General features: G+C 52.7%; 1 protein-coding gene across 1 annotated transcript in view; it reads left to right on the forward strand.

Moving 5' to 3' along the window:
* The window catches only part of SLC23A3 (solute carrier family 23 member 3), a 412,559-nt gene that overhangs the window by 52,394 nt on the left and 343,131 nt on the right, over window positions 1-17,034 (forward strand). Inside the window, exons 2-3 of the mRNA XM_086954432.1 lie at window positions 2,734-2,885; window positions 12,979-13,073. Of these exons, the coding sequence (XP_086810558.1) occupies window positions 2,734-2,885; window positions 12,979-13,073 (247 nt within the window). The remainder of the gene's footprint in view (window positions 1-2,733; window positions 2,886-12,978; window positions 13,074-17,034) is intronic.

Below are 17,034 nucleotides of genomic sequence, written 5' to 3' on the forward strand. Positions count from 1 at the left end.
TTGGTCAGTCTCTCTTGCTGATAGCGCCGGGACGCCTCTTATGAAGCATTTGTGAACTGTATAAATGCTTTTCGATTGATTGATATTTTTGATTGTCTGAAAGGCTCTAGGGAAGCTAACATAACAGCTTCTTTAGTCTATGAATGTTGAGAACGTACTGGAAAGTGTCGGTACATGATCAGGTGTAAATGAGAGTGACCCGGAGGCAGACGACTGAAATGTGGTCTTTTAGTAGGAACACCCATGATGGCTGCCAAGATGGCCAGCGCTCACAGCCGCTTGACTCACCGCAAGACCTTGACCCAGAGCTACCCGGAGGCAGACACATGTGAATGTGAATGTGAATGTGAATAGGCTTTTATAAAGCGCACTTACACTCCAGGGAGCATCTTGGCGCTAAAACATCACTGTCCCGAAAAGGAAGAAGGGGGGATGCTGCTTAAGGTAGATCATATTCATAGATAATGGTCTATGAATAAAGTGTAAGGTTAGATTAACGCCAAGCAGAGTGAGTCTTCAGTTTTGAAGATCCATGTTTTGAGCGTTTTACGAAACAGTTTTTCGGAATGGATCAGGCGCATTTGTGGTGGGAGCTTGTTCCAGGCTTTGGCTCCAAGTACTCCGATGGATTTACCACCTTTTGTGGTTAGTCTGAACTTGGGAACTGCGAGTAGGTTTAGGTTAGATGATCTGAGTGACATGAAATGTGGTCTGTCACGCAGACCTGCGGCTATTTTAGTAGGAACACCCAAGATGGCTGCCAAGATGGATTGTGCTCAGAGCCGCTTGACTCACTGCAGCACCTTAAACCAGAGCGACCTGGAGGCAGACTTCTGAAATGTGTCTGTCACGCAGACCTGCGGCTCTTTTAGTAGGAACACCCAAGATGGCTGCCAAGATGGCCAGTGTTCAGAGCCGCTTGACTCACCGCAGTACCGTGACCTGCAGAATAACAGCCAGGGAAGTCTGCCCAAAGATGCCCACATTAGACCTCAAGTGACACTGGGGCTATCAAACAAGATCTTTAGAGTGTGGAGTAAAGTTATAGTCCAATGCCCATTGGAATCACCGGCACAGGTGCCGAGGAGGATGTCTACCTCCCTGCAGTATCTAAAGCTCAGGGTCGGTTTTGGCAAGCTTCTGTCACTCGCTTGCGGGGGCTGGGCAGCACCAAGCCCCAGCAGTGCTCCTTCTAGATGCCATTTCAATAAATGATCAGAGAGTCTGGCCTGAACCCTTAATTATATAGAGCACGCTTGAATCTGAAGGTGGCAGGTATGTATGTAGAGCATGTTGTGAAATCGATAAATTCCTCGGTGGACCAATCAGGGTCCCTCTCTCCTACGCTAAAAGACATTGTATGGGGAGAGAAGAGGTGAAACCTAAAAGGGGGTCTGGCTTGGATGGCACACTAAAACCTTCTTTACCTCTTGACTTTACATGAAGGAAAGATACAAGGGGCGCAAAGCCGGTCAGAGCGGTTCTCCTACATTAGTTGACTCTTGCAAGAAGAGAGGCAGACTTGGCACATAATTGATGCTTGGTTATCGATCAATATGATGATTATTGGGGAGCATACTAGCCATTTGTCCTGTTCAAAAAAATGAGAAATAAAAGGGTAAGGACGAGAAGGGCCTAACTGTCCCATTCTGTCCCCGTTATACAATATGTGAAAGGGCCGTGCACTGTAGAGCAGGCAAGAATGACCCCTTGCCCTTGTTTGGATAGAGATGAAGGTATAATGCTGTGCCACTGCACCTGCTGCACTGTTGATAGCTATGTCGCCCCCCATGCCCACTACCCATTGTGTCCCTGCCAGGAGTGAGGGGAGAAGTGGATGGGGCTGTCTGATGCATCTCAGCTCTTTTACTGATTCAAGCACCTCCTCAAACACACACACTGATGTAGCCATGAACCATAAAGGATGAATGCTTCACCTATAGCTCTGAATGACCATGAAATAGAACAGAATACTAACAGGCGTACATGTAGTTGCCACCACCAGCCAAGCATGGGCTTCTCTTCCATGTGTATGTTGGCAAAAAATAAGTTGATCACATTAATTCTTTTAGTGACAGAGATGAAGTGCTCCCATGCAGTGGTGGAAGAACCGAAACAATGATAAACAAAATATATTAGTACATAGACTTGACCCTATAAGTCAAATATCCCTGCTGCCTGACCCGGGGGTTTTGGAAGGTATGCAGTGTTTAGTCCAAGATAGACAACAATCTATTAATGGAGGCGAAAGATACTCCTCCACTGAAATCCATCACATCCATGAAGGATGCAGAGAAAGGACACATGAACATTCCCGAGTTTAACTTCATCTAACAGACTCTTGGTAGATGTGGAAGGGACACAATTAGAAAGTAAACTTCAAGGGGTCCAAAGTGGAGGCAGGAGACCAAAGAAGAGGACATACCCGGAGACCACGAGAGTCTTGGGTGAAGGAAGGGGGGTGTACCGGTTGGATGTGTCTTGCTGTGTTTACCTGATTACATATTTATTGTTCCTATGCAAAAGATGAACATACACAGGGTATGATGCAACATATCAAACACCATGAATTGAAGGTTGACATCTGCATTCCTGTGTGTTGTGCTCTGTGTAACAATCGTGTCCTCTGCAGCCTCCTTTTCAATGCACAAACACTGCGTCTAGGAGCAAAGAGCCTGGACCACAGGCAGGACCACCGCCTTGACTGTCTCCTTGTTCTCTCCTTTCTCGCAGCATCTCCTGGTGCAGAGCTCCCTCTTGTTTGTGTACCACGGCCTCCTGCTCCAGTACGTGCCCGTGGACAGACCCACCAGGAACCACCTCCTGGCCACCAGCCTCTTCAGCAGCGGCATCTCCACGAGCCTGCAGACCACCCTGGGGAGCAGGTACCTCCAAGCACCATCAGTGAGAGGGGGCCAGGGCATCCTCCTACCTGTGCCAGCAGGAGCCATGAGGCTTCCCCGCCCTGGGTCTGATTCATGCCAAACCCCCCCTCCACATACACATCTGTTGGTGATCAGGAGGAATATTCAGAGTAGAACCTCTGCAGCTATTTTATTAAATGTGATGTCCTGGAAGAGAGAGGGGGGGGGTGGGGGGGGGGGGGGGCTCATAACATGTCTCTTGGGAGGAGATTCACTATTGTGAACAGGATATGAACATTCACAATCAAGGCGCCACTGGTGTTAAGTGCAGAGTCGGCCCTTTTCTCTATAATCTCATAAAATTCTAATATAAATGTAATATTATAATATCATTGACCAGTGATGCAGTCCAGCCTGGGCTATCTCTCTGTTCCTAACTAATACCTTGTACTGAAGTAGATGTTCGAAATAGAAACTGATACATTCAGCCTCTTAAAACCTCACAGCCTCAAATTTATATAGTGGGGTTATAAATGCGTTATTGTATATCCCTGGAGGTCATATCTGATCCATAGTATCTAAAGCTCCAAAGAACATTCCAGCGGTCCACAAGACAAGCGCATCAGGAGAGGATTAGAAGCTGGTTCCTGTACACATCTGCATTATCACACCACACTTATGAACAACATGCATCGTGAAGTCATTTATTCTAAAACATGCAAACATGTGTGATCAAGAGCTGCATTGTTTGTTTATGTTGCATACTCTATCCAGGCTGTGTTATAGCATGGGTGGTGGTCGGGGTGGAGGGCTGGCCTTGGAATGGTGGGTGGGTGTGAGAGGGGGATTCTAAGAGTGGTAGTGGCTGAATAAACACTTCCTTCCTACCTTATGGTGCTGTCTTTTCAGTCATGCCACCCTGAGCTAGTACATTTGTAAAGTTTTTCTTATTGGAAATCCAATAACAGTAATACAGAATGCAGGAAGTATGAGAATCTAGCAGCAGCTGCACAGCGGGAAGTATCAAATGACTTAAATAAATAGGTCCAATCCGTATATTATGTCATGTTATGTTACATTATGTTGTGTTATGTTATGTTACAGCAACGTATAAAGCGCATGGCTGCCCCCCAGCAGGGCTTCCCAGCACTGAGAGACTTCGCTACTTATGTGTGAAGCCCGCATTTGTTTCTTAAAAGAGCTACGTCATGAGCTGTTCACCAAAACGATTTTCAGGAGAGGAAAACTCTTCCATACTTTGGGTGCTAGAAACTAGAAAGAGTGGCCTCCCTGTCTAACTCCATTTATCCAAGGTATTCAGGGCAGCCTCAAATTGGAAGAGCATAGCATTCTGGGAGGGCAAGATGGCTGAATGCGCCTGCCCGAGGCCACGCAGTGGCCATCAAGAGGGCGGGTACCTAGTCAAGGAGGGCGGTCCCGCCCCCACTGTTACGTCCGGCACCACCGCCTCACCGGTTGGAGGAGGCGGCCGGCCGAGAATCTCGTCCGGGCGGCGGGGAGGGGCTTCTGGGGTACTTATGCTTCGGCGCCCTTCCCCTAAGCCTCTTTGCCGCCCGGACGCCATCGCGACCTCGTTGAACACTCTTTTCGTTTCTTTCGTCGGTTTAAGGTGAGCGTGGCCTCGGGCCTTCAGCGGCCTCCCCCCCCCCCATTTCCGGCATTGCCGCCTGCTCCCTCGATGCGAGGTGCGAGCCTGGCGAGGTGGCCTGTGAGTGCGGGCTGCTGTGGGGGGGGGGGGGCGTCCGGGGCCGTTGCGGTCCTGGTCCCCGAGCGAATGCGGGTTCTGCCGGTACTCGACGGGCTCCGCAGTGATTATCTGGTCGGCTGATCTTCATTCTGGTTTGGGGTCGGTGTGATTGTGCGGACAAGTGGGGGTGAGGGTGCAGCCGCTGCAAGATGGGGTTGTATTCCCGGGGGGCGTATTACCTCTGCTCTCCTTCCCCTCACACTTTCTCCCGTTGGGGTGGCCATTTTGTGCCCTGATCGCGTGCTATTTGTTCAGGGGGGGGGCTGCTCGCGTGGGTTTTGGCATAATGTTTCGTTTGTTCGTGTGTGCTGTCCCCCATTGCCTGCCAGTTGCGCATGGGATTTTGCCGCGCAATGTGTTTAAGCACCTTGTTATTTCCAAGTATGCAGATCATTCCGTGTCCGTATTTGTGAATCATTTCTGCGCATGTGATGTTTGCCGCGCAATGTGTTTATGCACCTTGTTACTTCCAAGTATGCAGATCATTCAGTGTCCGTAGTTGCGAATCATTTTAGGTATATGCATCTGTTGTCCCATGTTTAAGTAAGGCCGTATCCACGTAATACTGCATTTTTCTTCCTATGATTCAGGCATTTTGTTACATTTCATGCTGGCGCGGGGTATGTTTTTGGGGGTTGCGGGGATCCAGCTAACAGGCTGCGGGCTCATCATGCTTGTATTATAGCCATTTGTATGTTGGTGCGCATTTCGATACACGTGTTTGCTAGTGAGTTCGCTATGCTGGATGGCTTGTTTTTGTTGCAATGGCGCGGCGGATGTTTTCGTAATGATGCCTTATAAATGTTTTCAATGTATGTAGCGTAGTTGGGGGGAGGAGCGCTGAGCTTGGCGGTGTCCGGCCTTGTGGGCGCGTGAGCCGGCGAGTTTTTGTGTGGTGCCCCCCCGCCCCCCCCCCCCCCCACCCCACGTGGTCACACGCCTGCTGGTATTTCTTTTATACGGTTGTCGCTACGATTTTCAGAGTGTTGGGGGGATGGCATCCACGGGGTGTTCCACGCTGTTCATGTATTCTTGCATCTTGTTGCTTAAATGTTGCTTTGTACCGATGCGGTCAGGGTTTCGAGCGTGGTGGGGGTTCTGGCGGGCGTGCAGTGAGCACGCTATTTCTAAAGCCCCTCCCCGTGGTCGTGCTGCCGGAGGAAGGGGGGGGGGCCTGCGTTGCTGGGGCTCCCGGGCCTGCTGGAGTGTTGTTGCCTGGCGCTGGCCCCTTTGTCCCACATGCTTATGTTCTAACCTTTGTGTCTTCTTTGCAGGAGGCGTGTTTGAGGCTGACCAGGGGCTTTCCCGCGGTTTGGGCGCGCGCACCGGCTTTGCGGCCTCAGCGAGGCCTAGTTATTTACATGCCCCCTTTTCCTTTTTCTTACAGATTCCGGCCGTTGCGCGCAGTCGCTTCCGCATCTAGGCCTCCCGAGGTACCGGACATCGGTGTATCTTGCCGCGCTTTCAGCCACCCCCCCCCCCCCCCCCTGCCCATCCGGTCGCCCATTTTGCACACACGCTTTCGCAGGGACAGTGCAAGGTATGTTGTCATGCGCGCGCGAATTGGTGTTCTTGTGGAGATTCTCTCCCGCGTCCTGCATGTTTTGCACGTTTCTCCGGGGGCATTCACCGGCGGTGTGGGATCGTGGTGCGCTTAGTGTCCCGGTTTGGGCACGCTATGTTAGAATTCAGGTGTTTCACAGCCCATTCTGTTGTTTCAGGTACTTTACTCGTTTGAGGAACTGCATCAGGGCGTTACTTTCAAAGTCACGAGGATTTGCTGAGGTATGTTTTGCAGCGAGTGGGCCTCCCCTAGGAGGAGCTTGCCCGAGGGACAAGTGTTTCGCCCGCTTGGTATAGTTGGCTTGGGTCTGGGGTGCGAGCTTTCGGGGGTGGATGATGTCTTCTGGCTTAACAAAGTCTTGTGAATACGTCCTCACGGTCCTCTCTTTTGCAGGATACTTTCGACTGCGGCATGGAGAGTCAGGGGTCCCCCGCTCTTTTCTCACAGACATCACAGGTTGAGGATTCTGGGCTAGGATCGTCGCAGGACCCCCAGATGAAAGCCCTTTTGGATGCGATAAAGACTAATGGGGTGGCGTGGGCGAGTGGACTTTTACTAGCCAACCCCCCAAGAGCTCCAGGGCTGGCCCCTGCCCCATTAATTACCGAAATAGAGGTAGCAGAGGACACAGCCACAGGGAGGTCCAAACGCACGAGGAAGCCAACAGTCAAAGACTTCCCACCGGAGCCCCCCGCAAAGTCCAGGGCGGCTGACCCGATCAGAAACGTGATAGTGCACGCCCCGGCATCCCCCCCGGCGGTGGTCCGGGTGTGCCCCCCCTCTCCTCCTCGTTTGGCGGCCTCTAGTGCAGAATTCGCTACCCGGGCGGACCTGGGTAAGATTACTGACTCGCTAGCGTCATTTATGTCTGAAATACGAGCCAGTTTGTGCCCTGCCCAGTCACGTCCTTCGGTTGCTGCGCAATCTGTGATTTTGCCACCTTTATCAGTGGCCCCGTTGTCTTCTGCCGGGGAGGCGGATGTTGTTCAAGTGTGGGGTGGTACTTCTTCTCAAGGGGGGTTGGATGCGGGTCCCGTTAGTTTGCCTATTGTCCAGACGGTCAGCTCTTCAGACAGTCTGGTGCCAGGTGCTATTTCTTCACAGGTTCTGCCGCCGGTGCAGGGTGTGCCCCAGGGGGCCCTCTTGCCTGCGGTTGTTGCAGTCCAGCCTCTAGCGGGGGCATCTGCCGTTCCTCCTCCTTTGCCAACTATCAGTGCTGTGGCCTCACCGACAGCGTTGGTGCCCATCCCTGCGCCCTCAGCCCTCATGACCATGGCGCCCCTGCTGTCTGGCAAATGCTCCCTGGCCTGGCAGGTTCCCCAGGCGGCGAAAGAAGGCATTTGGAGGAGGGAGTTCATAGACATTTTCTCGCTCCTCATGCTGGGGGCGGATGGGGTAGATGTGCGAAGGATGGGGTCTAAGGATGAGGAGAAAAAGGCTCGCTTCCAATCCTGGCCTGAGAAGTCAATTAAAAACTGGCGTCAGGCCTTCGCCATTTTGGCAGCAGTCATAACAGAACGTTTTCCAGATCAAGCGCAGGGTCTTTTCCAATACAATAGCATCATAGTTAATGAAGCGGAAGCAACATCTGGGATGGGGTGGTATTCCTATGACTGCGAGTTCCGTAAAAAGATGTCTGTCTGCCCCGAGCTGGAGTGGGATCAGGTCGAGGTCAGACTGTGGATTGCTCATATGGGTAAAAGTAAGGTAGAAAGTGGTAACAGTGTTGTCCAGGCCAGGAAGTCAGATAATGAGAAGCAGTTCTCACAGAAGAAGACTAATTTTCGCCAGTCCTTTCGTGGGGGGCGCGGGGGGGGCGGGTTCAACAAGCAATTCGCCAAGAAGTATGCCCCCTCCACCTGCAGGATGTTCAATGCGGGAAACTGCACCTGGGGGAAAGCCTGCAAGTTCTCCCATGCGTGCAACAGGTGCGGTGGTTCCCACCCTGAGTCCTCTTGTGAGAAGAGATCCCCCGCCCCCAATGTTGCCAACAAAGACAAGTAGAAGTCCCTGGGACCCCCACCCCCCGGTTTCTGAGGTCCCCCAGCAGCGCGAGTTTCTCATCCCTCCCCCTTGTCCTCCTGTGTTGCCGGTCTCCGACCCCCCCCAGTGTGGGTCCAAAGGCCCATCCCCGATCATTTTGCCTAGGTTGCTTGCCCTCCTTCATAAATACCCGAATGTGAAAGATAGGGATACCCTGTCCCAAGGTTTCCTCGAGGGCTTCCAGATCCCCTATCAGGGTCCTAGAGTCAGCAGAGATGCTGAAAACCAAAAATCAGTGGGGGAGCTCCCGGAGGTTGTCGACATAAAGATCACCAAGGAGGTAGCGTTGGGGAGGGTGGCTGGGCCTTTCCTGTCCCCCCCCCTCCACGACTTTGTTGTGTCCCCTTTGGGGGTGGTCCCCAAAAAAGAACCTGGGGCTTTCAGGTTAATTCACAACTTGTCATTCCCAGAGGGGAACTCTGTCAATTCTTGGTTACCTGAAGAGGCTTGTTCGGTCTCCTACTGTTCCCTGGACATGGCCATAGATTTGGTGAGGAGGGCAGGGGTAGGAGCCTGGCTGGCCAAGGCAGATATTGAGGCGGCTTTCCGCTTGCTACCGGTCCACCCTGACAGTCAGCATCTCTTGGGCTTCAAATGGAAAGGGGGGTACTACTTTGACAAATGTATGCCCATGGGGTGCGCTGTCTCGTGTGCCTTCTTTGAGGCATTCAGCACCTTCCTGCAGTGGGCCCTCACGGAGGAATACAAGGTGGCTGCGGTGTCTCACTACCTGGATGATTTCCTGTTCATTGGGAGGGAGGGCACGCAGGAGTGCCAAGAGGGCTTGGACTGTTTTGTGGAGCTGGCTGGTCGCTTGGGGGTGCCCTTAGCGCCGGGTAAGACCGAAGGCCCTGCTCAGGTGCTGACTTTCCTGGGGATTGAGCTTGACACTGTACAGGGGGTGTCCCGTCTGCCGGCAGAGAAGGTGGGGGCCTTGAGGGGTGACATTCAGGCCTTGTTGGGCAAAGACAAGGCGCCGCTGGGGGTCATTCAGAGCCTTCTAGGTAAGCTAAACTTTGCTGCGAGAGTGATTCCTGTTGGGCGCGTCTTTGCTAGGCGCCTTGCCAAAGCCACTGCTAAGGTTAACAAACAGTACCATTTTGTCAGGTTGACCTCCAGTCTCAAGAAGGATTTGAGGATGTGGGATGTTTTCTTGGCAGAATTTAATGGGACCGTAAAGTGGAGGTCCCCTTGGGTGGGAAGTCCCGAGTTAAACATGTACACTGACGCCTCGGGCCGCGAGGGCTTTGGGGCCATTTTGGGAGATCAGTGGTGCGCGCAGGTTTGGCCCAATTCTTGGCGCAAGCGGGGCATTACTTCCAACATTGCTGTCCTGGAACTCTTCCCGATTGTCATTTCCTTACACCTGTGGCCCGAGGTCCTGTCCCACAGAAAAGTCTTGTTCTGGTCAGATAACATGGCAGTGGTGCAGGCGATCAATGGATTGTCTGCCAGCTGTCCTCTGGTGCTGTCTCTGCTCCGGGAACTGGCTAGCAGGTGCCTGTTTTGCAATGTCGATTTTAGGGCCAGACACATTGTGGGGGTCACCAATGTCGCAGCTGACGCTCTCTCTCGTTTTCAGCTGGACCGTTTCCGGGCAGCTTGCCCCCAGGCGAGAGAGGAGATGACCCCCTTTGCGCCAAGGCTTTGGCACATCTTGGAGTGGAGCAGCACATGAGGGAACTGGGCGAAAAATCATTAGCCTTGAGTACACGTAAGCGCTACTCAAGCCACCGTGCTACATTCACTAAAGTTATCTCTGATCTGGGTTTGCAGACGTTGCCATTAGAGAAGAAAGTTCATGCCTCTATAGTGTGGGCAAAAAAGCAGTTGAAATCGCATTCTTGGGTGTGCGGCCACCTAGCTGCAATTGGTCACGAGGCTAGACTGTGTGGGGGCCACGACCCCACCTCTTCGTTTGCTATTAGGGCAGCCTTGAAGGGTTGGGCGCGGGAGGATCCGAGGGCCCCAGATGACAGGTCCCCTATTGATTTCCCTTCTCTCCAGGCCATGTTGCAGATGTTGCAAGCTGTTGTGCACTCCAGGTACGAGGAGGCCCTCTTCGCGGCGGCTTTCGCCTTAGCTTTCTATGGGGCATTCAGGAGTAGTGAGCTGGTGGCTCGCTCTAAGTCTGATACCTCTATGGATGCCCTGGGTGTGGCGGATATTAATTTTGAGGGTGGGTTGTCTGTTAAGCTGAGAAGATCCAAAACTGATCAGTTGGGTAAGGGGTCCCTGATTAGACTTTCCCCCCTGGGTGATTCCCGCTTCTGCCCCGTGGCTTTGCTTCAAGCCTTCCTAGCAATACGCCCGTCTGGGCCTGGTTACCTCCTAGTGCATGCTGATTTCAGCCCTTTAACCAAATATCAAATGGACAAGATCATGTTGGCTTGCCTTGACAGGGCTGGCTTGTTGGTGGTAGGGAAGAAGTTCTCGAGTCACTCATTCCGCATAGGGGCGGCCACGTCAGCTTTCCGCGCTGGGATGTCCCCGGGGCAGGTGCAGTCGGTGGGGCGTTGGGAATCTGCTTGTTACAGGCGTTATGTTAGGCCTTGATCTCCCCCCCTCCTGTTTCTTTTTCAGTGTTGTGGATTTGGTTTGCTGTGCTTCATATTTGTATTACATGTGTATTGAATAAACACCCTTGAACATATCGCGTCTTTCTTTGGCAGGTACTCACGTGTGGGTCTTGGGGCATTCTATGGTCAGCAGATTGGCGCGCTGGGCTGCCATCCGACAGTGGACTGGTACCTTCTCTGGGATAGAGTGCGTGTGGTTGGGGTACCCTGGTATGCGCTGGCACAGCCTGCTCTTTCGATTAAAGGAGATCCTTGCCCGGGGGGGGCCTCCTCCTCAGCATTTAATAATCCATTTGGGTGGCAACGACATTACCTCTGTGGGGAAGTCCGCCCTGCTTCTCAGGATGAAAACGGACCTGGGTATCATTGGCAGCATGTTGCGCGAATGCGAGGTCTGGTGGTCCGAATTGGTGCCCAGGAGACACTGGCGGGGTGCTATGTCCAGTGAGGCAATCGAGAGAACTAGAAGGCGCATAAATGCGGCCATGAAAAAGTTCACGCAGCGCAGAGGGCTTGGTTTCATTAAACATGACTTGATTCAGGAAAAGGTCAAGGGGTACTTCGAGGAGGATGGTGTCCACCTCACGCCTGTTGGCTTAGACCTCTTTTTGTTGGACTTGAAAGAGGCTCTCATGAGCAGAGGATGCAGGTAGTATAGGTGACATTGGTGGGGGGGCCTGTGCGGCAGCGGTTACCACCGCACAGGCTGTGGCGGAGTTACGGGGCGATCCGGAAGAAGAGAGGTGCAAATGATGTACTTCAGCGGGCACATAGGGGTGCCAGAGCCTAACCTGTAACCTCATGGGAGGTGCAGGAATCCGTGTCGGCACCCCAGTAGTCCTTCGGGCGGTTGTGGGCCTGTGCAGCCGGGGGTTTGCCTAGTCACGCCCAGCAAATGGGTGTGTCAGTAATTTATTCTATTATACAGCAGTTGGGTGGTTCGCCACTGTGCTGTTTGGCTCAATCAGGCGGACAGGTGGCGAGAATGCGGCCTGTCCTGGATCGCCCGTAAGCTAACCCACCATCTTTACATATGTTGTATGTAAATAAATCCTGCAGCAATTTTTTACCCAAACTTATAATTGTCTGTGTTTCCTTTGCGGGTTTGGGTATGTGGGGCGGGGGAATGTTATGTCGCCCTGAGTTGACTATGCGCCTGCCCGAGGCCACGCAGTGGCCATCAAGAGGGCGGGTACCTAGTCAAGGAGGGCGGTCCCGCCCCCACTGTTACGTCCGGCACCACCGCCTCACCGGTTGGAGGAGGCGGCCGGCCGAGAATCTCGTCCGGGCGGCGGGGAGGGGCTTCTGGGATACTTATGCTTCGGCGCCCTTCCCCTAAGCCTCTTTGCCGCCCGGACGCCATCGCGACCTCGTTGAACACTCTTTTCCCTCCCTTCCTCTTACCCAGAGTGTCAATAGTAGAGGGTTGGGGGGTTTTTGTAATGTATTTGTTTCTCGTTGCAGGCGGAGTTACGGGGCGATCCGGAAGAAGAGAGGTGCAAATGATGTACTTCAGCGGGCACATAGGGGTGCCAGAGCCTAACCTGTAACCTCATGGGAGGTGCAGGAATCCGTGTCGGCACCCCAGTAGTCCTTCGGGCGGTTGTGGGCCTGTGCAGCCGGGGGTTTGCCTAGTCACGCCCAGCAAATGGGTGTGTCAGTAATTTATTCTATTATACAGCAGTTGGGTGGTTCGCCACTGTGCTGTTTGGCTCAATCAGGCGGACAGGTGGCGAGAATGCGGCCTGTCCTGGATCGCCCGTAAGCTAACCCACCATCTTTACATATGTTGTATGTAAATAAATCCTGCAGCAATTTTTTACCCAAACTTATAATTGTCTGTGTTTCCTTTGCGGGTTTGGGTATGTGGGGCGGGGGAATGTTATGTCGCCCTGAGTTGACTATGAGGTGACGTAGAATACGGTCCGTCCTTCGTCATGGCGCTATATGTTGTGCAGAGAGCTTAAGCCTACATGCTTCTCTATAGGTAGCCAATGCAGTTCTCAAAGTTGGGATTAACAAAATATTGCACGGTAAAGGCCTGTGAGAACAGGGGCCACATGACAGGGGGACATGGGCCAGAAGGCTGAGTGAGTCGGGAGGAAGGAGCATGGGTTAATAGAAGGTGACACCAAATAACCTGGACTTCTTTCCTTTCAGGCTCCCACTGGTCCAAGCTCCATCTTTTGAACTCCTGATTCCAGCTGTGATCCTCAGCAGACAACTCTTGCTGGCGCCGAATAATGGTGGAAATAGTAAGTTCTCTATGAGTGATAACTGAAGATAGCCTGTAAGGCGGAGTGCTGACCCCCACACCCATCCTACCCGCAAAGGATCCATTGTAAATGGTGTTAGGTGATAGGATAAGACACTTGGGGGTATATGCACAAGAATTGCCGCTAACTAGGGTCAGTTCGCGGCAATTTTCTTACAGCTGCAAATTGCCGAAAACTACCGCCTTGGTACTGCCGAATTTACAATACTTCGTTACATGGCAATAAGATCTGCTAGCGGCGGCGAAAATTGCCACTAACACTAGCGTCAAGGCATTAAAAATGTTGCTGCTAGCAAGAGACAAATGACGAAAGGATAATTAAAGGCAAAAACATTCATGTTAGCCAGCCCAACGTCATTATTCTTCTTCGAGTGGCAAAAATAGCTTGTAAGTCCACCACCAATGATAAAAAGAAAATAAAAACAATGAAATGCAGAATGGAGCAGCCAGGGCAGGTTCAGTACATGTAAACAACCCCCTCTCCACCCCCCGGACCCAAAGTCCCCAACAGCCAGTATGACCAGCCGGAATTTCAGGGGAAGAGGAAAGGATTCCATATATATAAAGAGGCGCATCGCTGGGTAAAACCAACGATGCATCACTTTTCATAGCGCTTCCCTTGTGACACCATGGAAACCTAAGGCTGGTAGCATGGACAGTCCATGGGGCCTGGAGGCCTCGTTGGGCCTGCGTCGGAGACCCGGAGAGCGAGGCAGAGGTGCTGTGGAGTTGCTGCGGCCTGACGGTGGAGGCAGGCCATGCCGGGACCGAGCCTTTGGGCCATGGGGTTAGACATTGAGGCATCAGCAATTGCCCTTATCTGGTGGTGAAGTCCAGCAGGTCACATGGAGACACGTTGCAGACATGTGTGAGAGGACCACTTAGTGCCCCTTGGAGCTGTGATTGGTAGAGGCACTCCTGAGCACCAACGTTGGGAGATCTGCATCGCAGAAGATGCACCACCCCTACACCGGTGTGCAAGGAGATTGCCAATGGTGGGCTGCGCCTCGCCGAAGGATGTGGTGCTGCACGGACGCTGTGGAGGGTGAGGTCCCTGAGCTGTGCTAAACATGTGCAGCGGTAGGGCTGCAACCTCACGCCTAAGGGGGCCCTGTTGCATCACCTGCATCGGGAGATTCCCCAGCGGACCTGCCGGCAACTGCTGTACCCAGGCATGTGAATTCCCACCTGGCTGAGGCTCCTGCTGGCTGAGTCACAGAGTTGGAGAGAGCGCGGCTGATTGAGCACAAGTGCTGATGTCTAGGTGAGGAGAAAATGGGATGGGGAGCAGAGGACGCATGGGGATCATGTCAGGCCCAGGTCTAGCACTGGTGGGTGGCGCACACTTTGCCCTGAGTAATCCCTGCACTGCAGAGGACACACATTGTTGAGGACACTGCACAAGACTGGTGGGGGACACCACTAACTGGATCAAGTCGTTGAGACCGTCCACTGGTGGCAGCAGGTGCCAGGGGCACGGGGGCCAGTTCGGACCCAGGTCCTTGGGTATGCAGCTTGATCTGCCATTACTGGCAAGGGAACTGGGAAACACAGAATCTGGTTGCCATTGTCAGATCGGAAGTGGCAGCCGGGTGGTGCTGCCTTTCTTCGCCCCCTGGTAGTGAGCTCATGGGTGTACGGGGGACTTAACCATAGTGGACTTGCTCTTCCAACAGGGCAGTGCCGTCTGGTAGCTAGTGCTGCTGTCCCCATCTGCTGCTGCTGGTTTCTCTGACCCGGAGATCAGCTGTTCAAGGCCCTCCTGAGCCCACAGGCTCCTGCCTGTGCCTCATCATACGTGGTCCAGTGGTAGAGCGTCACTTCTGTTCCTGTCTCTCTTTCTGCTCTTCTCCGTTGCTTTCTACCTTTGTCTCTGTATTTTTGTTTTTTTGCTTTCTTTGGCTTTGTCTTTCCTGTGCTTATGTACAGTTCTTTTTTCCATGTCCTTTCCTTCGTTTATGCTGCGATCCCCCACAGCCCCGCTCCCTCCAGTGTTCTTTCCTGTGTTTCCCGCCTTCCAGCTGTCCAGCCCCCCACAGCACTACTTAATGGCGACTGCTGTGCAGCCTTTCGCAGCAGGGTGTGCCACTTGTGTGCCAAATGTGCACCAAAGGCAAGTCTGTCTACGCTGTCCACGCATTGACCATGTCCAGTGCAAGGGAACCTGACTCCAGGACACTCCCCTTCTATGAAGCCAGCACCTTCCTCGCCCACAACCCTGGACGCGACTCTACCTGCCATCTAGCATCACCGAAGAATACCCGTGCACCCTTCGCTTGCTGAAACTGAAAACGCACCTTCTGTCACATCAACACACCAGCGCCTCTTGCCGCTGAGCCGACCAACAGCGCACCCAACCGTCTCAACTGCATCGTCCTCAACATGTGGTCCCTCCACAAACATGCCAGAGAAATCTGGGACCTCCTCGACGCCAACTCTTCAGACATCGCCTTCTTCACGTAAACCTGGACCAACCTCTACTCCAGACCAGACATCGCCATCGCCATCTCTGACGGCCACAACATCACCCACAAGGACCACGCCAACCACCCAGGAGGAGGCATTGAAATTGTGTACAAAAAGCACACTCCTACTGACCACACACTAATGACCCAATGGAGACCATAGAACAACTCCACCTCCAGACCCAGACCAAGCCCAACACCACCCTCAGCAGGCACCCTCGTCTACAGGCCCCAGGACCATGACCCCCCATTCACCGACCCCATCGTAGACCTCATTGCACCCCAGGCTCTCCCAATCGGAGACTTCAACTTTCACCTGGACAACCCCAGTGACCAGAACACCACAATCCTCCTGGAGAAATTCACCAATATCGAACTCAAGCAGCTAGTCACCGCACCAACCTGTCTTATCCGCCAGTGGGAACATTCAACTACAGCCACACCACCAAACTCTCCTGGGCCAACCATTATTGTATACATCACACCTTCACCACGCTCACGGTACACCACCACCATCATTGCCCTCTCCACGTCGCAGCTGAATCTAGGCATCAGAAGAACTTCTCGTCACCTCCCTCAGCACCACCACTCCACCAACGCTTATAGACACCAACACCGCAGCGGACAACCTCCACCGATGGATCTTTAACTGCACAGACACCCTGGCACCCCTCAAGGATAAACTGGGCAAACAACAAGAAGGCCAACTGGTTCACACGCACCCTCCACTAGTCCACACGCACCTGCAGACATCTCGAGTAGAGATGTTACCACATCAATCAACTCCGCAACACAGTCACCCTTACATCATGGCTCAAGGGTGCGCTGGCGCATGGCAGCCATTGTGTACCATCGTAGGGGAAAAAGACAGGAGGGACAAATCCTGAGCCCCTTCCGGCAGTTTAACGTAGGCGGGGATCCATTTTCTTGACGTACTTGCAGCGTGAATCTTGCACCATGTTGTGCCGTATTTACAAAGTGCTGCATCTAAGCATATGCGTGACCTTGTAAAACCCTGTGCCACATTATACCTGCTTCAGGTATGATGTATCTAGAGTATGTGTTCCACGCAACAAAGCTCCGTAGGATTGGCGCAGTGAAGTCTCTTAGATTTCACTGCCACTATTCTAGAACCCCACAATGTCAAAACGTTACGCCTGCCTCATGGCAGGCGTAAGGGTGACGCAGTGCCAGAAGATTAACTGGCCCCATGCATTGCTATAGTTGCATCATGCTTGCGACACAACTGTAGCAATTCATGAGTTTAGCACTGCCAGATGCGTCAGAATTCCAGACATATCGGTCATTGATTGCGACATGGAACGCCATACATTGAATACAGCACATCCATGGTGTCGCAAGGAGGGCGCAGTTAAAATTGTTGAAACACTGTTTTATTGCAGCGATGCAACACTTTTCATGAATGGGGCCCAGGAATGCACCCTATATTATTGATTGGGCGCATCCCTGACCTTT

This window comes from Lissotriton vulgaris, chromosome 2_1 (assembly GCF_964263255.1).
Source record: "Lissotriton vulgaris chromosome 2_1, aLisVul1.2, whole genome shotgun sequence".
NCBI classification, from domain to species: Eukaryota; Metazoa; Chordata; class Amphibia; order Caudata; family Salamandridae; genus Lissotriton; species Lissotriton vulgaris.